The 25772-nt window shown below is 40.1% G+C and overlaps 2 protein-coding genes across 4 annotated transcripts in view; one reads left to right on the top strand and one right to left on the bottom strand.

Annotated features, from left to right (window-relative positions):
* Positions 1 to 1672: 1672 nt before the first annotated feature.
* Positions 1673 to 21694, bottom strand: AP5M1 (adaptor related protein complex 5 subunit mu 1). The gene is made up of 8 exons (XM_084767901.1): positions 21365 to 21694; positions 15451 to 16096; positions 10999 to 11226; positions 9264 to 9403; positions 8733 to 8818; positions 8521 to 8639; positions 6210 to 6306; positions 1673 to 2693 (listed from the first exon to the last, which is right to left on the bottom strand). Exons 1-8 carry the CDS (start codon positions 21436 to 21438, stop codon positions 2611 to 2613), a joined length of 1473 nt encoding a protein of 490 aa, XP_084624027.1. The 5' UTR covers positions 21439 to 21694; the 3' UTR covers positions 1673 to 2610.
* A 164-nt stretch (positions 21695 to 21858) lies between these two features.
* EXOC5 (exocyst complex component 5) overlaps positions 21859 to 25772 on the top strand; it is a 49737-nt gene continuing 45823 nt past the window's right edge. Inside the window, exons 1-2 of one of the 3 annotated variants that reach the window (XM_084767899.1) lie at positions 21860 to 22115; positions 22646 to 22794. Coding sequence is in view for 1 of the 3 variants with exons in the window: in XM_084767898.1 (XP_084624024.1) it covers positions 22089 to 22115 (27 nt within the window). In the remaining 2 variants the exon portion in view is untranslated. Of the gene's footprint in view, positions 22116 to 22645; positions 22795 to 25772 lie in introns of all 3 variants that reach the window. The other 2 variants (XM_084767900.1, XM_084767898.1) reach the window with 2 other exon arrangements.

The raw sequence follows: 25772 nt of genomic DNA on the forward strand, positions 1-25772 counted from the left end.
AAGGACCTTAGAGTGTCTTACAGCTTAGAGTAAGAACATGCCAATCACGATTAGGCGTCTGGAATCGGAATCCCTTTGAAATGCAGCTGTTTCTTCTTTAATTGTGGCAGTGGACTCTGAAGAAAAGAAAGGTCCAGCCTTAAAGATGAGTAAGGAATACAAAATAGCTCAGGATTAGTTGTGGAGTTCAAAGGTCGCTAATTACACTAAGGAGTTCCCAGACACAGGGAAAACATTAAACAGGTCACCTACCAAACGGGAACAAGCTTTGTCTTCAGAAATTATCCTGAAGTGACAGGTTTCTAGACAAAATCAAAAGCACCAGTGTGCCCAGCTGATCTCAACGGGATGGAAATGTGGGCTGGCGTTCAGTTTCCCACTGCTGTGTTAGGATGGATCGGCAACAGATGGCCTTGGTTCCCCACCACCCCACGCTTTTCTAGTAACTCCTAGAGTTTCCCCAGGTTTCTAGAAATGTCAAATTAGAGGTCACTGGTCTTTCTAATTTGTTTATGAAGAGGGTTTGCCTCAAGGAGTACATATTGCATCTTTCCCTAGTCACTAGATAAATGTGTCTTGTGTACCTCAGTATAATTCGCTAAGCATTTATATAATCAAAATTTCCAAAGGGCTCCATTAATAAATTAAAATGTTAAGCTGTGAGTTGAAGAGTGATAAAGAACCATTATGGAACAGTGTTTTCTCACAAAAGAAGTTTCCACCACTGACTCCCTCTGGTAAGTCAGGATAGTCAGTTCAAGTCCTGGTCAGGAAGTTACTCTCTTCTCTTTACTCAGGATGGCTGTGAAAACAACTTTATTCTAGGGTTGACACTTTGCAGGCAATGAGAGGTTATAAAGAGTAGGACTGGCCGGAATTAAAAACTGTATCCAAGTCCTAATTTTATATGCACGTTCCTTTCAATGATATTACTCTCCTCCAAAGACTTAGCACCTTTTTCTAAGCCTTTTTTTGTTTTGTTGTTGTTTTTCAAGACAAGGGTTCTCTGTGTAGTCTTGACTGTCCTGGATTTGCTTTGTAGAGTAGGCTGGCCTTGAACTCACAGCAATCCACCTGCCTCTGTCTCCCAAGTGCTGGGATTAAAGGCATGGTGGCACACGCCTGGCCTCTAAGCCTTTTTATTTTAGAAGACTCATTTTTTAAAAAATCTAAGACCGACCAACCAACCAACCAACCAAAAACCAAAAACAAAACAAAACAAAACAAAACAAAAACAAAACCAAAAACAAACAAACAAAAAACCCCAAAAGTCAAAAAAGAAACAGAATCCAGGATAAGTCTAATTAAATATTAAATATTAAACTGTAATTCCTATTTTTTGTCAAGCTTCTAAATTGGGCATCATTTAAGTTCCCAGGCTCTTTAGCTTGCTCTTTTCTTTTCTTTCTTTCTTTCTTTCTTTCTTTCTTTCTTTCTTTCTTTCTTTCTTTCTTTTCTTTGTTAGTGGTCACTTAAAGTCTAACTTGATGACAATATACTGCTCTGAAAACAGAATATGATATTTAATAGTAGAAATGGGTTGAAGATAAAGAGCATAGCTAGATGGTTTTGAAGAAATCAAGAAAATGGCAAAAATAAAATGACAGGGGTAGACATAAAGAAAAGAAAATGCCACATTAAATAAGTGTAAATGATACACTTTACTCATGGAAAGGCTTCTGAGTGTTAATTTATTAACAGATTTTAATCAAACAAATAGTGTAACACCTAAAATAATTTTTGAAATCTTGTCCAAGGACACTAAATAATGAGATCTCTGTGTTCGTCTTCTGAAGTCACTGCAGCCTTCTTAAGTCTACTGGCACCCTAACACAGCATTCTGGCAGATTATTAAGTTAGTTACAGGAGTCCTAGAAGCGTTAGGGTGATAGTTCAGCTTGCATGAAGCCCTGAGTCCGATCCCTAGAAGGGCATACATAGGACATGGTGATACACCACTGTGGTCCCAGCACTTGAGAGGGAGTTCAAAGGTCCTCCTCTGCTACACAGTGAGACCCAGGTCAGCCTGGGCACCACAAGACTGTCTCAGAAAGAAAGCATCTCTACAACCTCAACTAGAACTGTGCAGGTTCTTTATTGGCCAGTAGGAGAGACATGATGAAGAGAGGGTGACTATTTGAACATTATCCTATGAGTTCCACTGCTACTTTGAAAGAAAGGATGTGTGGTGATTTTAACTAGACCATGGGTGTTCTGTCATAGCATGCTGTTCATATGGAGGTTTGGATAAGCATATAGTTTCTTTGTAAATCAACTACAACCCACAGAACAGCTGCTGAAAACTGCACTAGGAGAAGGCTGAGCTCTTACACAAGAAAGTGGCTCTGCCTGGTTCGCACTGTCTGGCCACAGGGAGAGCACATGTGGCAGGGAGACCCAAGACTGGTCTTAGGCTAAAATGAATATATATTCTGAATCAGTCATCCTGGCACGAATCAGAGGGCAACAAACAATGGAGACATTAGCCATGAAGATATTCTTTCACACTCTATCATGGGTTGGTTATATGACTACATGCAGCAAATAAGAACTCTAGGTTTCTACTACAGAATGCTACCATCATATAAATCCCATTTGAATATGAGGAAATTATGGTAACAATGATGCATATGTTACTGGGGCAGGTGCTTTAGAATTCCAGATGTAATAATCAGAAGAAATTAGTTTCCGATCTACAAAAGGAAAAAGAAAAGAAATTAATGATAAATATGTTTAGCCTTAGCAAAAACTCAGTATGAGAGCAAAGCTATCAGTTTTTGAATCTGGGGAGTATAGTCATGTCATGGTAACAACTTTGAAATGTTACTATTTCACTCTTTAGGCTTTATTACAACTTATGTCTCATTAAATTGAGCTCATACATATTTGGGCAAACCACACTAGAACTTACATGAAATATCTCTCATTTACACCAAATGTTTGTCTTCCCTGTTTCTCTAATTGTATTTCTAATTAACCATTACTTTTATTGTAAAAATAGTTTGCCATTTCTTCTTGGTTTTCCTTTTGTGACCTCTACCAAGTCCCAAATTCTGGCTGAAGTATTCCCTACTCAAATCACAGAGCTGGAGACACAAATCAGCATTCAACATCCTTACAACACCCTGGAGATTGCTCTTCTAGCTTCTTTGCAACTTGGGACAAATGGGAATCATTTTGAACCAAAGTTTTATAAGCTATACAACTGATAAAATTAAGCTTACTGGAGGTATAAATATTTTTATTATTATATGTATCACTGACTATGTAATTCAGCTTTTTCTACCTTTCTTCATGCCCTTCAAAATGAATACAATATAGGCTATATTACCTTTCCTTTTCTACTTTAGTAATATTGGAAGGCAGCACAGCACACAGGCTACAGCAACCGGCTGACTGTTTTAAGCTCAGGCATGTCATTTACTAGCTACATGGCCCTCACTGTGTCTCTGTTCCATCAGTCTTCCTGGCCAAAAAGCAGGGATATTAGTACATAAGGTGCTGTGAAACACATAGACACTGAACCTGGTACATGTAGGTGAAAAAAAATGCTACTATTAAAATGAACATTTTTACTAAACTATTTGCAGAACCAAGTGGTATATTCAGGAGAAGCAAAATGGAAGTGTGAAGGAATAAAAGGACAGGAACAATGATTCATTTGAAATGAGCTCCTACAGTCAGTATCTTCCTGTACAAAGAGCAAGCAGAAGCCGGGCACGGAAGCAGAACTTGAGAGGCTAAAGCATGAAGACAATGACTTACGGGATACTGCGGGCTATACAGTTAGAACCTGTCTCACTACGTAAACACAAACTTCTTATTCTTTATTATACTTTCTCAAAATACATTTAGTAAATACTAATAAAATACTTAATATATTTTAGTTATCTAAAAAGATAACATTTCTTACAGATGATTGAAAATACATATCTGTATTTAGACACAATGATGATTGCTCAATACTACACTCTCATAAGAGAACATACACACTATGAACATGATTTTTGTCAATTCATCAAAAACAGCAAAGAATGCTAGAGGAGAAAACATGGGGACAACATGGAGGTAAAAATCCTGGCTTGGCTGGAGAGATGGCTCTGAGGTTAAGAGCACTGGACTGTGTTCATCCAGAGGTCCTGAGTTCGATTCCCAGCAACCACATGGTGGCTCACAACCATCTATAATGAGATCTGATGCCCTCTTCTGGCCTGCAGGTATACATGCAGGCAGAATCCTGTATATGTAATAATAAATAAGTAAATTAAAAAAAAATGGAGCTGAAGGGATGGCTCATTGGTTAAGAGTACTGACTGCTCTTCCAGAGGTCCTGAGTTCAATTCCCAGCAACCACATGGTAGCTCACAACCATCTGTAATGTGATCCGATACCCTCCTCTGGCCTGCAGGTATACATGCAAGAAGAGCTCTGAATACATAATAATAAATAAATAAAACTTTTAAAAAAATCCTGGCTTAGTCTGATTCCATTACACAGATTACTGCCATTCACAGAGATTGCTTAAAATTCTGTAGTTCACAGTTTTCTATTTCTTCTGAAGCATTCAGGTATAAAGTCCTGTCTGATCTTTCTACTTTTTAAGGACTTCAATCCTTAGGCTTAGAGTAAGTTTGAGTCTAGGAGTGTAGCTCAGTGATAGAACACTTGTCTAGCATGCATGAGGCCTGAGTCGCATCTCCAAAACTGCCAAACCAACCAAATGCACCTAAGTATGAGCGCTCTATATGGAGTAAGGTTATCCTATCCAGATATATAATGGCACTGTTCTCAGTGTAAGAGGGACGCTTCCCACACCTTTTCTAGCTACTTCATTTTGTCGACTAGTCTATTAGATAATTGTAAATTTTAATTTTCACCTCCTGATATGTTCCTCTAAAAAGAAATGCATATTTTCACATAAAGTAGTTGGTGCATACATGCATACCTATAAATACATTTTATAACCAATAAAGTCAAGGGCATACCTATAAATACATTTTATAACCAATAAAGTCAATGAAGGCAGGAAGTCATCTTTCTATTGCCTGTCCACAGGCAGAACAGAAAAGGCACGGAATAATTTTACTGGCTATGACATTTACTAAAAATGATTTAAAATTTAAAATAAGTATATTTATTATTTATTAAAACTATATGTTAAGCTAAATGTTCAATAAATGTAATTATTCATAAAAATCATTAGGCACAAAATATTGTCATTTCTACTTCATTAATTTTTTTATTACATGGAAAAAAACCCTAGTACGTGTGCATGTTCCTGTGTGTGCGTGGACACATGAGCATCACAGGACAACTTTTAGGAGTCAGTTCTCTCCTTCCAGTGTTTGGGTCCCAGGGAGAGAACTCAGGCCACCAGCCTTGGCAACAAGAGGCTTTATCCACTGAGTCATCTGGCTGGTTCCATCGGAACATGGTCCAAGAGTGGATTTGTGTGAGGGGAACGCTGAGGGCTTGTGAGAAATGCCAAGAGAACAAGACAAAAGTTTGTGACCTCAGTTTCTTCAGAAAGATGGAATCACTCTTGGAATGTGCTTTCATGTCCCTTCCAGGTGTTGTATATAGGAGTGAATTTACATTAGATTAATCATTACAACTGGTTATTACTATTGATTCTATACCTCTATGGAAAAATATGTTTCTGGAATGTGTGGTTTGTCTACCACGTTGCCCTTGTGACTATACACTTTACTCGTGTGACTCCTCTTAACGCTGAGAGTATAAACTGTCTGATGCTTTAATTAAAGATGGCGATTGCCTGAGCCTCTAGTCCACCTCCTTCTCAGGCTCCATTCTTCCAGGTCCCACAGCCTTTAGAGCAATAAACAGTCCCTATTACTTCTCCTTTATAAACCAGGAGACGAAAACTTTAAGAAGCTCATTAGCTTCTCCAAAGTCACACAGCACCTTGGAGGCAGACAAGAGCAGACTATGGCCAGAGCAAAGCAGAGGCATATATGCTGTGTGCTCGAGCCCATGCCCATTGGCCCCTGCTCATCCAGACCGCAGCTAAACAGGAGACGGGGCAACACAAAGTTCACAAAGGGTTATGTGGGAGTAGACCAAGCCGCAGAAATTTTTATAAAATGGGATTATTCTCCAATCTCCAACTTTCCTTATATTTAATTTCACCTTTGGTAGTGACAACACACCACTATTTTAATCGTTTAGTTTGAATCTGTACAACTTACATGCACTTATTTTTGGTTTTCCTGATGCAAAAACTTGAACTGAATGCTGATCTGCATAACATCCGGTGAGTGTATAATCTGTGATCCTAAAATGAAGCTAGGGAAGTGGGAGAAATTGTCAATTGAGTTGATTATTTGCTAAGAATCATGATCACAGTTTTCCCTTCATAATTTTTTAGAACTTCAACTGATAGCCCACAAAGTTTATACACAAACAATAAACTGCAGTTGTGAAAACACATGATAAATATGTGCATAGGCTCCTGTACTAAGTGCTTCAGTGCTCCACTCGTGAGAACCTGGTGCGCACTGGCGTCCTCTGTACTCTGTACCTAACAGCAGAGTAGGTGTCTGAAGTCAGGACTGCTCTCTGTATGATACGCTATATACTCTTTTCTCCCTCACAAGCTGTGATTAAAAAAAATAAAAAATAAAAATAAAAGTGTTTTGCCTGCACACATGTCAGTGTCTGCTGGCCTCTGAGGCCAGAAGAGGGAGCTGGATCCCATGAAACTGGAGTCACAGATGTCTTTGAGCCACCATGTAGGTGCTGGGAATTGAACCTGAGCCTCTGGAAGAGCAGCAGGAGCAGGTGCTCTTAACTACTGAGCCACCTCACAAGGCCCAATCACATTCTCTATAGGCAGGGATGTATATGCTTTTTAATAAAGCACAAAATGTAATCACGACAAGAAACAACATCAGTTTGCCTCATGCTTGGAGAAATGGCGAGCTCTACTTAATTATTTTTTGTTTTGATCACCAAAATCTAACTTATAGAACTGTTACCAAATTATGCCTTCCCTTACTTAGAAAGCCTTTGTAAAATGTAACCTACAGCTCTTGGGTTCCACCAGTGATGTGGGGCCACCTACGTGTACACCAGCAACTACACTGCTGTAATACGAGGCGGCAGCACCTCCTCAGAGTCCTTTGCTGTGCGTCTCATCTGTCTTGGTAAGAACCTCGTGTTGCAAGATCCTGCTATATTTTCAACACTTCCTACACTAACCTAGGGGCCTTCACATTCTAGGCAAGTCTCCATCTCTGAGTTACATCCCAAGTCTATACTTTTTCTCCTCTCTTCTCTGCAAATTTCTCCCATTTTATGTGTGTGCATATGAGTGTAATAATTTTTAGATTGTAACAGCCACTTTCTTACAGCAAGTCATGAAAGTGAAGAGCCTGTGCTTGCTTCAGGGTTATAATTCTCAGTGCTGCAGTTTATGTAGACAACGTTCATTTCTATGTTTACTTTTGATCAGATTGGGACTGGATAAGGAAAAAAAATGAGTAGAAAAATTCTCAAAAACTATCTGCGGCAAGTATATAATTTAGTAACACTTCACTATTTTTTCTGAAAAAAAATCAGGAATTTTAATAATAATTCTTAAAACAAAGAAGGTGAGAGCTCAGAGAGGAAAAAGTGAACTCTCAGCAGTGCCTTCCTTACCTCACTGATGCTGCCGCTGTGGACGCTTGTCTCTGCCTCTGGCTGCTCTGACAGCACAGCACTTTATCTCCCTGTAACCTTTTGGGTTACTTACTCCCTCAATTTTCCTTATTGATTCTTCTGAAATTTTCCTTATTTTCTTTTTGTTATCCTGATTTTATTCATTTCCTGGCCTCAGCTTTTTCTTTTCTATGGGTACTCCTCAATCCTTATATGTGACTGATCTCTCAAGTGACTTAAAGTTTACAGTGTCAGCTACCTGTCAGACACTGAACTAGAGGCTGAGGATAACTCAAGAGTGAGTAAGACTCATGCAGTCTCTGCCGTCATGCACTTTCCCCCCATCCATTCTCGATCAATGCTCATAAAGGAGCCATTTTGAAAAATAAAACATCTACCAAAGGAATAAAATATGCATGCCCTCTATGTTCCAACCTAAATTACCTGACCTTCCTATACAGAACTTAAGTTTCTAGCACTTGCTTCTGAAACCTTGTTTATGTTTCTTCACTCTCTTAAGTCACTTTAAAAAATATTTATTATGGCCGGTGTGGTGGCGCACGCCTTTAATCCCAGCACTCAGGAGGCAGAGGCAAGTGGACTTGTGTGAGTTTGAGGGCCAGCCTGGTCTACAAAGTGAGTCCAGGTCAGCCAGAGCTGTAACACAGGGAAACCCTGTGCTGGGATTAAAGGCATGGACCATCACTGCCCAGCTTCCAAACAAATGCTTCTTAAAAAAGACTTAGCTACATAAAAAGCGCAGAATGTTTTAAAATTGCTGGAAAATACTAAAACTCAAATATATATGCAGTTTAGAAATAAAGGAAGGTGTTCTGATGCAGTGTTTCATCTATTTACCTTTACGTATGCTGTATTTCCAATGCAAATGTGGTCAAATGGCTGCTTGTTATGGCCCTTGACTCCAAAAGTGAGTGCTCCAGAAAGACTAATTTCCATTGATTTAGGAAACTTTTGGCCTAAAACACAAGTGTAACAGTCAATTATTCTAAAACAGAAAGTTCTATAGCAAATGAGAGAAAAAAAAAATCAACAGATAAAATCTTGCTCACCAATAATCCAGACCAATAAGCTTTTCTCTCGAAATACTTCAAGTTGACCAAAGCTAGCTTTGTATTCCAAGTGGGTAATCGGACCTCTTTAAAACATGAAAACATAGGAAAAAAATCTCAGATAAAAGTTTTAAAGAGGCAAGTCAAATTTTCTTATTGTATTGACATCATAAGAGCAGATCTGCATCTCAAGTGCAGAAGAGAATGCATAATGAATACAGATCATAAAAAGCAGTAGAAATCGCATAAACATCATTTATGTATTTAAACTATATATTATACTAATTTTCCTAGATACAATTATACAATCATACAGATTACATTCATATCATATGCATTGGTGGAACATTAAAATTATGATTTTACTATTTAAGTACACTCCGTAAAGAGCTATACTGCAGACTGTGTTTTAAAAGTAGAACTGGTCTATGTTATAACTGGTAAATTCACCAGGTTGTTGATAGTTAAGACTGATTTATATGCAGACTTCAGAAAAACTGACAGAGGACATGGTGTCATATTTATCCCTACCTGTTGTAAAAAGGTATATGAGCTTCACAGATTTCAAAATTATTTTTTACACTTTCATGTAGTTTTAAATTAACTGTTATTTTTAGTTGTGCTTCTTCTTCTTGCATGTGATAAGAACCCAATATTGGTGGGACAGGGACCTGAAAACAGACATAACTCTTAATATAATTCTCATGTTAATGAGTCTAAGATATGAATGGTGATAGGGATAAAAAAGTCCTGTAATAATATATTTTAGGTACATTTACAAGCTAGACGTGATGGTGTGCGCCTTAATCCCAGCAGTCAGGAAGGCAGGCGTATCATTGTGAGTTCGAGGCCAGCCTGGTCTATAAAGTGAGTCCAGGACAGCCAAGGGTACACAGAGAAACCCTGTCTCAAAATACCTTAAAAAAAAAAGTATAGACATATAGAATATATACTTTATAATCATTATATTCAGGTACGGCCTTAATAGCTAGGAGGTGGTTCTACGTTGCTTTCACAGCCACAGTGGTGGCTCCACCCTCACCCTGAAGGCAGATTCTCCTGTATCTCTGAGTAGAGAGGAGAACGGTACCCGACAGCACACACAGTACATTCTGTTCCTATTCGTCTTGCTCCTCTGTGCACGCACAACTGCAGCACACGTCGGGCGCTACACATACTGTTGAACGTTCTGCCCACAGCTCTCCTTTCCTACGCTGTGATATTACTGTTTCCAGGCCCCAGCTCACGAACGGCATAACTGGTCACCAATGACTGATTGAAGAGGAAATTGCCTGTATGCTTAAGTGAGCTCATCCATCTTTTTGTGGTTGGTGGTTTGGTTGTTTGGCTGTTATTTTCCTCCTCTGTGTAGCTGTCCTGCAACTTGATTTGTAGACCAGGCTGGCCTCGAACTCACAGAGATCCACCTGCTTCTGCCTTACTGGTACATTTGAAGCAAGACACGGGGCGATTCTCTAGTCTATGGAGGGCCTAGAGCTGTAAGAGCATGCACAGCAGAAACCCAAAAGGCAGAGAAGACAGGGACAAAGATGTGAGACAACAGAGATTGCTGGTATAGAGTGGTTTAAGTTTGATTCTAATTCTCAGGTAGCCTAGATCTATTTTTTTCTCTTGAATGATGGCTTCTCAAAGTGAATTACTTCTAGTCAATCTAGTTTGAACAAGATTTTGTAATCTACTTGTTGATAATTAGGACAGGAGACAAATGCTACCATATAGTAGTAAACATGTTAGGCGTTGGGGATGTGGAAGAGCTGGTGTCAAGGCCAGGCTTGGCCACTTATCATCAGAGGATTTTGTTCAGTCATTTAACTTCTCTAAGATTTTCCTCATCTACAAAATGGAGATAACAACTCCCTTTAAGATTTGTTGAAACGACTAGAAAAAGACACGCAAAGTGCATAGGATAGTGTCTGACACACAACCCTCATGAAGTAAGCATAAACAGTTACTACTAAAATTACATGTTTATTTACCTAAGAGTTCCTAGGATTAGAATTATTTTGTGTTTATATTTAAAACCATGAGTAAACTAGGGTCTTATCCTAGACCTTGGGTTCCTAGTTAAAGATTAAAAAAAAAAAAAGCAAACAAATAAATACCTTTACTTTGAAAATTAATGCTATGATTACAGGCATCAGAGAAAGGAGGTAGCCTATTCAAAGAACTGAACTTTATCTTCTTCCTTCCTTCCTTCCTGTCTTGTACATCACTCATGAAGTTATGAGTGTCCAGAGCAGCTCACCTGAGAAGTGTAGTGGCATAAGCTGAAGGACTCTGAAGGCGGAGTGAACGGGAGTTTATAAGGCCCACTAAACGCGGAATCATCCACCGTGTCAATGCTACTGGAAGTCAGAATGGCAGAATCAAGGGACGTCACACAGGGATGAACAATAATGTCTTGAAGTGGAGATCCGTTGGTGGGGAGATTCAAGCTGACCGTGACATTTGGCATGGGTCCTTCCAAATCACACTGCAACACGAAGAGATAGGCATTACCAAGATCTTAAGACAGTACAGCTTCTCTGGGGGCGTCTCTGAATGCAACTCATTTTTCCCAATTTAAACTTTTCTCTCTAGGCATTGTTTTCTTTGCTGCTTTTTAATTAACAATTTAATACACTGTTAGCCAAGACAGCGTAAGAGGGCCTTCACACACCCCTGGGCTCACCTTTAAGCTCCTATATAAGCTAGTTTACGTTCACTGGTTTCTCTCAGGCCCTTTTGAGGCCCTCACAATGTTACAGCTCACTAGCTGTATCTACATTCTCTTTCCTCTAGTCCACCCAATCTTCATCTGACTCTAATCTTCTACTCCTTGACTTATGTTGCAAATGTATAGAAATCCTGCATTTTATCCGAATAAATCATACCATCTTGTACTTCTTTGTGCACCTTGCTAGTCCTTGTAGGTATGTTTTTTTATCCTTGCTATAGTATTTCACTTAGTCCGCTGTGATCGCTTTGTAGGTAAGGGCACTGGTAGCCGAGCTTGGCAGTCTGAGTTTGATCTTTAGAACCCACCTGAGAGAACCAAATCCCCCAAGTTATCCTCTGACCTCCACAAGTGTGCTGTGGTACAGGTACCCACACTCAACCCACACAAAGAAATAAAAGTTTAAAAGAAAGCCACGCACTTGTCAGTCTAGCTCATCCTGGGATTGTGTAAGCCTTGCACTGTGCTGTCTTATGACAGTCAACTTTTGCATGGTGTCACTGGGATGTACCCTCTCTATAGGAAAAAGACGCCCCTATGTGTGTTGAGTTAGTTTGCTAACGGTAACCTGGAGGACTTCATCATCCTTGGGAGGTTAAGGAAGGCTCGGGAGGCAGCACCACGGTCTTCCAGATGGAGTACTTTCACAGCCCTCTCCTTAAATCTCTGCTTTGAGGGTCAATAGACTGAAAGACTGAAATGGCAGCCCTCAGACTTCTCTGTGAACTCTGACTTCTCTACCTATTCCAGTCTCCAGAATGAAGTCTTGAGTGACTTGTTTCTGTAATCAGAAGAAAACATTTACTCCCCAGCACCTCTGGTACGTAGGAGTTGCCTTTACTTCATAAGCCCACACCAACAAATCTTACTTGTGTGTGTGTAAATGAGGATGCAGGGAGAGGGGTGTAGTACCTTACTTCTAACTTGACATTTACACCCTATTTTATTTCGAATTATGTTTATGTGTGGGAGGCTATGTGTGAGGGTGTACAATGAATACAGTGCCTGTGAAGGCAGAACCAGAAGACAAAGGCTCCCCTGGAGCTGGAGTTAGAAGCAATTAGCTGTGTGTTGCCTGGCATGGGTACTGAGAACCTAACCCGGGTTGTAACATACTGGATCAAATTAGCCAAATGAACTATACAAGGTCAGTGGCATTGTTTATTTGACTAGAGGCACACAAGGCATTTAATAGTAGGGCTCAGCAGGCAACATGCTTAGGTCTAGATACCACACAGCCTGCACCACACATCGACTGCTTGCTACCAATATGCAATTTGTTTGTGATTCTTTTTGTTTCTTCTTTCAGCATTAAGCTCTTTCAGAACAACAGCTGCTCTATGCTTCTTTGTAAATTGTTATTCATAGGAGATCCTAAAACTGTTGGCAGTTAATACCCTTTTAAATTTTTGAACCTTATTTCTTCCCCAATATTAATGTAAATCTTTCACTTTGTAATGTTTTAAATGTGTTTAATTTTATGGCATGTGTGTTTGCTGAGTGTATGTATGTGTATCACATACGTGCAGGAAACCATAAAGGCCAGAAGACGTGTCAGATCCCTAGGAGCCAGGATTATAGACAACTGTGAGCCATTTGGTGCTGGGAATCAAACCCAGGTCCTCTGCAAGACCAGAAGGGCTCCTACCCACTAAGCCATCTTACTTTGTAGTGTTTGATCTACAACGTAAGACATATGAATTCACTAGTGTTTCTTCTTCACATTTAAATACTTCAACAGTACTGAACTAAGCTGGGGTAAAATTAGCTTAGAAAGGTCTTTTTTTCTTCTTTGTGACAATTATAAGACTGTCAATCAAATTTCAAACCTGAAAGTTAAATGACAACTATTCTTACTAGAAAATTAAAACATATTTACTATGTTTTTATATTAGTAAGAATAAAAAAGTTTGGTTTTGTTATTTATGGAGATAGTAAATATAGAAATATTTAATAGTAAGTAGTATTAAAATTTGAAACATCATTTACTTTTGTTAAACTTTTCCCTAGAAGTGTATCACTCATAACGGGATCAAAGTAATGGCACCTTTATAGAAATGTCCAATAAATGATCCACTATCCAGTCACTTGAAAGACCGTGAGCACAGGATGAAGACTGCTATTCTAGAAGGAATCTGGTTTTTAAAAACAGTTTGGTATATGCAAATTTGGACCGGGAACTAAGAAGTATAAAAGCAAAAGGCACAAAGAAGGTTGTCTTATTTTAAAATGACAGAATTACAACGTTATGTGACATTGTAAGGACACAAGACATTCAGAGGTAAAAGACAACCTCAGCGAAACATTTAGTGTTAGGCTGAGGTGTACACCTTTCTCCCTTCCCACTTTAAAACAGTTTTTTAGAAAAATTCCATTGGCTTATTTTAGTGTATATGAGTGAGTATGTATGTATGTATGTATGTATGTATGTATGTATGTGTATAAGCATGTATGCTAGAGCACACGTGTGGGGGTCAGATGACAATTTGTAGGAGTCAGTTTTTGCACCATGGGAAACAGGTTTGGTGCTGAGTACCCTTAACCAGCCAAGCCATCTCGCCTGTCCTCCTTTATTTAAGAAAGATTTCCCTTATGGTAATTTGAACCAGGACTAAGGCTAAGAATCAACCCACACTTTCCACAAATAAGAAACTAGGTTAACTTATCAATGAACAGAGAGATGTAAACATTATGCTAATTGTAACACAATATATATAACACCCAGAATGAGAAAGTAGTCACCTTTTTTGCTTTTTATTACACTGGACTCATGAAAAAATGAAACGTGGACTTTAAGAGTGATGAGCGAGTGACACAGTTCATGAGTTTCAAGCTTCTTAAAATAGTTTGTCCTAAGAGGATAATTTGAATGCAGTTTTGAGCATAACAGATACTTTTAGCATAGATAAAACTTTTAGTTTACTCTAATCCAGAAAAAAAGGAGTCACTTTCCCTGTCTAATTCTGTTCTTAAAATCTACTTTATTCATAAGACTGACTTATAGTTGACTAAATGTTAACTTTACAAAATATATAAAATAAAGAATCAAAAAAGATATTTGAGAATACTATTAATACTTACCTGTAGTGTTTAGTTTGAGGACTTTGATTTTTGATCATTATTCAACCTGACATTAATCACTGTTATCTGTATTGATGTTTCCACTGTTTTCTCTCATTTTCTAACTTTGAGACAGATAATTCTACTATTGAATTATTTAAATAAAGCAAGAACCCTTCTGTTATTTAATGTAAAGTCAGAAGACTTGTCAACTTCATCTCTTAGACAAAAGGAAGCAAGATGATTTTAATGTGCTTCACGAGTTCTTTAAATCAATTCTTTCCTACTAGTGGCCCTGGTTCTGATCTCTTTAGCACAGCCAGATTTAGAGTGACTGGCTTTGTAGCTAATAATCAGAATGCAGTTGAAATGATGCCGTGCGGCTTTTTAGAATAAGTAGTTAAAGCAATGGCATTGAATCAATCTCTCTCTCACACCTACATACAAACACACACTACTTCATCTGCAAGAAGCCAGGCACAAAGCTGTCAGGGCACTTGAGCAGCCTGTGGGGAAGTCATGAGGAGTGGAGCTGAGGCCTCCTCCTAACAGCCAGCACTGACTTGCCAGCCACGTGAGGGAGTCATGCTGCATGCAGACGTTCCAGGCCCAGTCAGACCTTCAGATGACAATAGCTCTAACCAACATCTTGACTATGGGCCCTTGAGATTCTACACTGGAGGTTCCAGCTAAGCTGACCCACAGACCTTTAAAGAAAGTGTCTATTTTAGAGCAATAGGACAATTCATTACATAATAATCATTAAGTAAACAATCTGTAAGAAATACAGAAAGATAACATTTCATGGCTGCCACTAAGGAGAACAAGCATATTGTTAAGAAATGTAAAGTGCAAGTTGCAAACTTCACAGTGCTTCAGTGTTAAAGGTTTATGACAAAGCAAATCTGGCGAACACCTCACCTTGCAAGTGACTGTTCCAACAACTTGCCATGTGTCTGCTATCTCTTGTTTACCATACTGCATGCATTTCACTTTCTCGGTGATAGAAATAGAAATCTGTGCTTTTCCTTTATATGTTCCAACTTTCCAGGCTGGCTGTTTTTGTGGCTGAGTCACACATGCAAGATTAATGCTGTTCAGTGAATTCTGCAAGTTAGCATCCAATAAAGTACCCAGTGGACAAGCCTGTAGAAGCAAGTCAGGCAGCTGACTCACTTTTGTGTTTAAATCAGTGTCATTTTTCTGACTTGAGTAAAGAAAATCCTGTATCCCAAAAAGCAGCTCCAAGCCTTGTGAAACGCCACTAATACTAATTAAAGGTGGGCGAGGGGAGAGAGCTTGTTCAACCAGTGGGACACTTGCATAGATCATGTCATTCCTCAGAAAAGCAACAACTGGCCAGAGTTCTTCACCTCCTACTGAAAGCCCATAGATGGATGTTTTGTTGATTTGGGAACAGCCATCACGCCTCTCCACAAAGTCCTTATCATCATCCAATAGCCTGAGTTGGAAGAGTAATGCTTTAAGAAAGGGACCATCTTCGGGTACAGGAACATAACTCCTTCCATTGAGGACTTTGGCTCGCTTTTCAACAGTAGGATACCGTCTGCATTTGGAAACACAATCATGGCAAATGATAGTTCCAAGTAAAATAAAAAATGGAAGAATTAAAAGGTTCTACAATACAAGGCAAACAGTCGTAATAATAAGACATAAAGCAACAAATAAATAGCATATATTACCAGAGAAAAATAACCCCAAACCATTAAACCTGTTAACTTTTGACTGGAGCCAAGTACTTCACATTTAGTATGTTATCTCAAATGACAAAATGCACTATGTACCACTGAGAAAGATGGACTCAATTTAACTAGTTTTTTACATAGGCCGAGTACATGCTTCAATACCTTTGTTTTTCAACCGCTCATATCCCTTCTTGATAGATTAATCAGGTTAATCCTGACTGTCAGCTTGATGGGAAACAGGGGTGGGGGGGTGTTGGAATCCCAACCTGAACATGGGGGTCGGGGGATCCCATTTTGCGCCGGGTCGTGAAGAGAATGAAAGAGAGACAGAGAACGGGGCAGTAGAATGCACTGCTCTCTGCTTCCTGACTGCAGACAGTGTGACCAGCTGCCTCTCGCTTGACCTCTCCACCTTGAAGGACTGTACTCCCAAACTGTAAGCCCGAATAAACTCTTTTTTTCCCTTTAGCTATCTATAATAAGATTTTTAAAAATTCATCTTAATGGATTAGACACAAAGTAGCTAAACTGTTAGATTCATTTATTGAAATGATACTGAGTTTATATAATGGCCAACAGATCCTCTGAATATTCTTAGCAACTCTTGCAAAAACAGGGAAGGCCATTTTTGTAATAATGGCTTATCTCTATAGTTCTGGAAGATATTTTGAGATAAAAATGAATATCAAATTTAATCCTGTATGGTTTACGTGCTCTGGGTAGATGTAATAGAATATGCTTTAGGCACTTTCTGTCATTCATAAGAACCCACTAATCAGAGCTGTACCTCTTTTCAGGGCTAAGGACTGAAGCCAGGCCTTAGCAAGCTCTCTACTGCTGACCTCAACCACCAGCTCCTGAATACACTTTCTGACTTCCAACAAAAGTACTTTTCCTTATTCCTCTCCCTTCTACCTTAAGGTCCAGAATAAAGTTATCTACTAACTGCCCCCCCCCTTTTTTTAATTAAATAAGCTAATTCTCTGTGACAGCTATTCTTGGTTGTCAACTTGACTATATCTAGAATTAACTAAACCCAAGTGTAAGTTTTAGTGAGAGATCTTTTTTCCCTTTAATTAAATCATGTAAAGTGAGGGAGACCCACCTTCAATCTGGGCCACACCTTCTGCTGGCAGCCTATATGAAAGACATGGAAGAAGGAAGCTTGCTCGCTCTCTCTTAGTTTGCTTCCCTTCAGCCTTGCTGGCAAGTCCATGCCTGCACTGGCATTAGAGCCTAATTCTTGGCAATTCCCGTGTTTACTGAAGACCAGGTGAGACATCCGGCTTCACAGACTGAACAACTACTACTGGATTCTTGAACTTTCCATTGCTAGAGAGCCATTATTGGACTACCTGGACCAGAGCCTTTAAGCCACCTTAAAAAATATCATATATACATACATATGTATATATGTGTATATATATGTATATATATATTAGAACTCGCTATAGAGAAACAGAGCTGATAAAATGAGTATTTATGAGATTTATTATATGTACATATATTTATTAGTTTTGTTCCTCTAGAGAACTATGACTATTATACTTTCCTAAGCTCATTTTCTTATTTGTGAACTAAATGACAGGCCAAGGGGTGGATCTCAGTGGATGAATATATACTTAGCATGCATCGACTATTGGGTGGCTCAATATCCAGCACCAAAACAAGTAAAAAACTAGTAAATGGATAGTAACTGCTAAGCATTTGTTTTTATAATTTTCACAACAATATTTTTCTCTAATAAGATGCTAATGCTTGATGATGGTTAAAAATAATGCACTAAAATGATCCATGAATTAGTGGACCTTCTTCACTGAGATTTTTATTTATTTTTCTGATTGAAAAGGGGAAAAAATTAGCTAGTACACCATTAGTGACCTGTCTGGCCTTCAGCTCACAGTGATCTGCCTGCCTCTGCCTGCTGAGTACTGGGATGAAAGGCATGTGCCATTATGCCTGGCTAGGAAAAATCTTATTAGTTTTCAGAATGCTTTGCCAGTTGTGCATATTATATACTCTAGAAGACGCATTTAGATGTTTAGGTGAGTTTCACTAATCTCCAGGGAGGTAGCAAGTTGGGGGGGGGTCACATAATTCATCTATGTGTCACTTTAACTCTGTATTGTTGGACAAATCGCTAGTTTTGTGAAGTTCTGCACTGTCAGATTTCTGACCACTTGGAGCTGATGTCAAGGCTCTTAGATATGAATTAACATATGCCCCAAAACCTTTTACATAAAGACGTGTGTAATAACCCTAAATTTAAAGGACAGCAACAGATCAAAGGAATCTATTCAAGCTGAGCTTGGCAAACCACTGTTTTTATTGGGGTTATTTAAGGGAGCATAGATGACTCACTAGAAGAACACATCAGCTAAGGTCAGTTGTTTAACTGTTGTACTATGGCAGCTGATGCTTTGGGGAGGGAAGGCCTTGAGAGGTTCGTTAGGGTCTCAACTGGGTCATCATATCTACTCTGCCTCAAACCTGAGGAAACACCTCCCACTGTTTCATATTCTCTACATGCATGCCAAAGAGGAGTGGCCGTCATTTAAGATATAGGAAAGCAAATAATCTGAGTACAACAATCTTGATTGGTAATATCAGCTTAAGTGCAGCTCAGGTTGGTGTCCCAAAGCTATAGGGACACTTAAGGCTTGAGTCCTGTCTTGAAACAAAACCTACGTTAGTTTGAAAAGACAGATTAAGTCATCCAACAAAATGTTTATTAAACACACATTGATGCTTTGTTTAGGGCCCCAGATTAATTTATTTTCATTAGATGAGGATTTTATGCTTAAAAATTTTATCCTCCAGGTAACTAGAAAATAAGACAAGGTCTACAAAGTGAGTTGAGGACAGCGAGTTGAGGACAGCCAGGGTGACACAGAGAAACCCTGTCTTGAAAAAAACAAAAAACAAAAAACCAACCCTTCCCCCAAAAGACTTTTCCTTTAAAATGTTTATTTTAATCATTTTTCAATTAGGTGAACATATGCGGAAGGGTGGGGGTAGGTATGTGAATTTGAGTGCAGATGGCTTTAGGGTCCAGAAGAGGATGTTGGATCCAGTGGGGCTACAGCTAGTGGCGGCAGGTGAGCTGCCTCAGATGGGTGCTGGGGAAGCAAACTCTAGCCCTCTGCAAGAGCAGTACATGTTCTTAATTACTAAGCATCTCTTCAGCCATATGACTTCTTCAAAGAACTTTTTTCAATTAACAAAAAGTATCACTTCTATCTATTACGGTGTTAAGATACAAATATATACACACAAAATCAGAACACTGGCACTCAAAGAAGGACAAATTAATAGACTAGTGAGAGATCAATGTTTCTATAAAGGAATATAGCCAACATCAATAGTGAATCAAAGGGAAAAAAAAAGATATAGGCTTACATGGTGATGCTAGGCAAACTGTCAAACAGTATAAAGGAAAACTGAGGTTCCCATTCAATACCATATCCAAAGATGCACTTCAAATGGACTAAATGTTTAAATATAACAAATAACATTGTACAGAATGGATAAAATGGTAATTTTGGAAAGTAAGAGTTATTGGCAGAAAAGGAAACCCAAGAGACTAACAAATACTTTTATGGAAAGATATACAAATAGAAACTAGATCTCCTTTACTGGTAAAATTATAATAAGAGTCAGAAAAGCATGAAATTTGATAATTTCTAATGAACATGTCAGGATTCAGGGAAGGTGTTTGTTGGCATTTTGTCAAAATCAGGCCTGAGACCCTGTCTGAGTACTGTAGCACTGTTCCGATTGAAAGAGGTACCTTGGATGTATTGTTAAGGAATGTAAGTGAAGAAAATCATATATTCCTACAGACCAAGTATCTCGATGTGCATTGTCCAATATGGCAGACACTAGGTGTATGTGCTGTTTAAACTGAAGCAAAACTAAAAGAGGTAGGGCACGGTGGTTGCATGCCTTTAATCCTAGCATTCAGAGAGTAGAGGCAGGAGGATATCTATGAGTTTCTGGCTGCCCTTGTCTACATAGTGAGTTCTAGGTCAGCCAGTGCTACAGTGAGGCTGTCTCAAAACAATAGCAAGAAAAAGCTAATAGCGAGTTCCTCAGTTATGCCACCCACGTGTGCTTGCTGGTTTACAACATTAGCACAGATTTAGAATTGGTCCCCTTTCTGTTGTGCAAGAAGTTCTATTGTATTCCTGCTTTCCAAGAACACAAAGCTATTCAATAAGACAAAGGTTTCTTAGAAATACTGCCAAGAACAGGAAACAATGCCAGGAACCGACAAATGGGACCACATGAAATTAAAACATTTCTGCAATGCAAATAAAACTACAAGACAGCCTGTAGACAGGCGTGGGGGTGGGAGGGGGGAATGTCAGCCACGTATACTTTATAATGGGGATAATATTTAGTATAAAGAACTGTATACTTCTCTCCATAGAATTATTTTGGTAATATATGGAAAATTCTCAAGGTGGGACCAAATCACTTAATGTCACCTAGGAAAAGTGATTGTAATTTTTCATACTGCCTTCTCTTTCGTTCAAACATTAGAAGCTACAATTATGATTTCTAGCAATCACATATACTGATTAGACAAAAAAATCAGCCTATTGCTCAACAAGTTCTCATAAGAATTAATTAAAATATTCTTAAATAATTTTGCCACTTAAAGTTGAAAAACCTGAAAACATATTTAGTGCTCAGTAAATTTTTTTCTTTCATCATTTCTGTACCAATCTTAAACAGATGGGATTCATTTTAAGATACAATAATACAGCCAGGTATGGTGGCCCCACACCTTTAATCCCAGCACTCCAGAGGCAGAGACAACCAGGTATCTGTAAATTCAAGGCCAGCCTGGTCTACGTTTCGAGTTCCAGAGCAGTCTGGGTACAGGATGCTTGTCTCAAAGGGGGGGACAGGGGAAGATACAATAACTGTAAAATTAGAAAATATGTCGCAACGAGTCAAGTAACTCAATTCTGCATCAGGAATGTGAGATAAGCGTTCACTTAACTTGCCCCAGGGCACTCAGGGGTTGTTCCTGGCAGATTCGAGATTCAGTGCACCACAAAACCAGTTACATGATCCACCCTTGGACCCTTCCCGTTTGAGGATCGAGACTTGCATATTACCTGGAGAATCTGACCGAGCCACCAAGTGGAGTTCCTGGTTCGTGACGTATGAGCCACACAGCCCGCTGGGCCATAGTTAAGGCACAGAAGACTCAGAACATTACAGAAACTAAGGTCGCCAGCCAGGCAGCCAGAGCAGAAACGTCTTCTGGATGGACTCTACCAGACACCAGACAATGTCGGAGTTCTCTCGGAGCCCAAGAGCTCACCGGAGACGCTCGCTCTTCCCGGCAAGGTGACTCGTCTCCCGGTCCCTCCGGGAGGTCAAAACACACCTCAGAAGGTCTTAAGAACCCGCACCCGGAATCTCAAGGGACTGGAATACGCTTGTCTTCCACTTCCGGGATGGTGGCCCGCTAGGCTCAAGGCGCGTCACCCGCTCGCAAAATAGCGTCTCCGCGGCCCGCCCGCCCCCCGCTCGCTCCTCTCGCCCGCCCCGCGAAGTCCGCTGGGCGCGCGCAGCTCCACTTCCGGCGTGCGAGGCGGTGACAATGGGAGCGGCGCGGGCGGCGCCGGGAGGCAGCTGACAGGCGTCTGCGGCTCCGCTTCATGGCCGCTCTCCCGGGGCTGCCTGCGCTGTGTGAGGACCCGGGCAGCTCGCGGCGTCCCGCGCCTGGGGCCGGAGGAAGTAGGCCGAGCTGGGACGGGTGAGCGGCGCCGCTGAGGCGCAGCATGTGAAGCGGAGACGGCCTCGAGCGCGGGGCGAGCCTCTCAGCCGGCCGGCATGGCCACGACGGCCGAGCTCTTCGAGGTGGGTCCCGGGGCACCGCGGGCGGCGACGGGGGAGGGGCAGGACGCTGGGCCGGCTCGGGTCGCTGGGGGTTTGGGAGGTGTCATGGGGTGGCAGTCGTTCCCCCGGCCGGACGAGGTGTTGGGCAGGGCTGACTCCCGAGCCCAGGCTGGGCTAGCCGGGTCCTGCCGCGCGGCTGCTCGCGGTGGTGCTGCCCGGGGCACCTGGACTGGGAGTCGTGGAAGCTTCTCGCTGTCGACGTTCCTACACGCTGGAAGTGCGCTGGGGTGCCTGCCGGCTTGTCCTACGGTCGGAAGGCTGGGTGGCGGGGGTATATCTTTTTAGGACAATAAAGGCCTACTTAGCCTTACCACGGAAGGGAGGCGGCACATCTTAAGGCATTTAATTATCGTGCAACCACCCAACTGCTAGTCAGAGAATCTTTAAGGTGTGTGAGAGAGGCTGTGGGCGTTCAGATGTGTGGGTTTTGGCTTTTTTTGTTTTCTGAGCGGTTCCGTATTTCAACTTGAAAATTGGTTTTTTGTGGTAAGAAGCTGTGATGTCTGAGATAATGGGATGAGATTACAAAACAATGAAACAGTGTCTCCTTTTGGGAAAAAAAAATAGTAGAGCTATGAAGAAAAATGAAGGCTACACCATCTCCCCTTTTGGAGCGTGATCACTTCATAGCAACAGAAGTGTAAGTTGTAAAGAACACTGTAATTCACAGTTAAGAATTTCACCATAGGTGAAAATTGTATCCTTTTGGTTTGAGCATCAGCATGTCTTGTGGCTTGAATTTTAAAGACCATAGTTTCCATAATAAATTGAACTTTTCACTGTCAGCTTTTTTGTTACCACACGTCGACTTGCAGTTGTCCCTAGCATAAAAACTGCACATGTTCATAGAAATAGAATGCCTAAATTGCAAGCTGTAATGACAGTGATCTGAGTAAAGTAATTACGCTTAAGAAAAATGTGTTGCTTTTCCTCAGACATTAAGTGTCTGGAGATATATAATATTAGTTTACCTAATCATAAAATTCTGCCATCTGTTTATGTATACAAGGCCAGGGAAATGGTCTTAGTACTCTGAACATTTGTTGTGTGGTCAAGATACTGGGTTATTCTGTAATTCCTTGTTTCAGTCTTTATGTCTTACAGGATTTGAGATCTTTAAATGATGAATTTCACAACAAGCTACTTACTAACAGAAAACCATTCCATTATCTTACTGTTACAGTGAGTTCTCTTAAACATTCACAGTCTTGCCTTGGATCATACTGTATTTTCTTCTTTAAATGTATGTCCGAGGTGAACCCAGGAACTTACTTGAAAATGTGCTTTCTTTCCCAGGGAGGAAGAGAAGAGGGTGAAGAAGTTTGTTTTTTTGCTCTCTAGGCCTTGCCATTTAGTTAAGTTGTTAAATTTGCTTAGCTAAGTAGTAGTTTTATAGATGAGAAAGCCAATGATGACACAGTAATCAGAAGATTCACGGAACAAATAAGTGTATTAATAGGTCTCATAACTGGAGTGATTCCCTCCCCCACACACTTATAGCTTCATCAAAATTAAAAACATAATAATAGTTACTGTAAAATACTATGTTATGTATAATTAAGTCTGTTTATCTTTTCCTGGGTGGCTGTGAGTCTAGCCCTGCAGTAGACTCTGCTTGTGAAGAAACCGTCATTCTCCAAGTGAGAAGTCAACTCCTTTACTGTAGAGAGGGGAGAAGGAAAAAGGCCCCCAGTCCCTGCTGCCATTTCCTGCAGCTACTGTCACAAATGCAGATTGCAAATTAAGCCAGGCAGTGTCTTTTTCTCCTACTTCCCATTCTAAGCCACAGCCAGAGAACTGGGGAAAACGGCAGGATGTATTCAAGGATATTTTGTTTTTATGCATCCTGGCTTTCACATACTACTAAATAGAATTGTACTTTCATTTTCCATGTTAGAGAAGTTAAATGGAAACAGAGTTGAACTTTCAGCCTATGAAATTTCTTTGCTAAGTTTGCTTTTTATAAAACCTTCTTACTGATTTGGTGACTCACTCTTTTTTAACAGACAACTTCTGACAATAAAATCAAACTGTAGCTCTTTCCTTGGTTGACAGAATGATTTATTAATAGATGACTCAGTTACTGCAATAATGTATGTCCTGGAAGTTGCCCAGAATACCTTCTTAGTTTCGCTCCTTGTTGACAGGTCTTACTGAGGAATCCATTTGTGGTATTTTTAAGTAATAAACTCAGGGTGGCCTATCTGAACCCAGATTTCTCAATGGTTTGGATTAGTGATGTATCCAGCATATAAAGGAATGGCTCGGGTGGTAAATCTTCTTTGCTGAAGACATTGCTTGTTTATTAGCACTACTGGAGATACTTTGTCCTCCTTTGCTGATGGTCTCTCCTGTCCTTCTTACTGATCCTTTCCATTTTTCTTGGCAGCTACATTTGACAGGAGAGTTCTTTGTTAAAACTAGGGCCAGTAATCGACTCAGTAACTATTTTTGAGTACTTATCAACTTCAAGATAAAGTGTTAAAAATTGACAGCACTGCATGTTCTGTTGGACATGCCACAGAAAAGTCTATTCATTGATGCGACTGACATTCCATAGGTTGGGATTAAAAGATCATGAAGCAAAATTATAGGTGAGGTAGACAAAGGAGTCAACAGAGAAAGATTGTGCAGATGCCTCCTTTCCTGGGATAGTTAGGGAACATTTCACATAGTAATCGTGTTCTAAGTTAGATATTGATAGGTGAGTAGAAACTTGAAAGGTGAAGGGTGTTTAGGACATACTGAGTCAAGGGAAGGATGTGTGTGTGTGTGTGTGTGTGTGTGTGTGTGTGTGTGTGTGTGTAGATGTAGGAAGTAGTGGCTCTGGCAAATCTTTGTGATGATAAAGTTTGAGGAAGTTTCGAAAAAGCTTCTGTAGATCATGGGTAAAGGAGCTGATGACTTTTTCCTAGTAGGCTCAAGTGAATCACATGACTTCAATGTTAGTGTGAAGAGTGGCCTGCAGTGGCAATTATTGATAGTCTGACATTGACATTAACATCTGTTCTTGTCATTTGGTAATCCTTCCAAATTGTCTGTTATTGATTGATTAACCTAGAAGGTAAATATCTTAGACTAACTTAATGGACACAGAAAAACCAGAGGATTTGGGAAGGCATTTTGGAGAAGAAACGAGAAGAATTTGGTGACTGAGAACTTAGTTCATGTATGTGAAGTTGGGAAATGAGGTGCAACTGCAACAAAGAAAATTGGTAGGACCCTTTCAGGGAGAGGAAGTAATTTATTAGATTTAAGTGTGTAATAAGGAGAGAAGGAATACGGTTTTTTAAAGTATGTGTTAGGCTGGATCTAGTGGTACTGATCTATAACCCCGGTTGCTCTAGAGACCACTGAAGGATTGCTGATTCAAAACCTGTGAGACAACTTAGATTTTCGTCTGCCCGCACCCGCACCCCTCCCAGAGACAGGGTTTCTCTGTGTAGCGTTGGCTGTCCTGGACTCTCACTACTAGGCTGGCCTCGGACTCACAGAGATCCGCCTGCCTCGGCTTCTGCTGGGATTACAGGTGTGGACCACCAAGCTTGATAACAATTTACATTCTTATCTCTAAATAAAAAGCAAAAATATGACTGAGGATTTAGCTGAGTGCTTGAC

The sequence above is a fragment of the Acomys minous genome, assembly GCF_964271855.1.
Source record: "Acomys minous genome assembly, chromosome: 18".
Classification (NCBI taxonomy): domain Eukaryota; kingdom Metazoa; phylum Chordata; class Mammalia; order Rodentia; family Muridae; genus Acomys; species Acomys minous.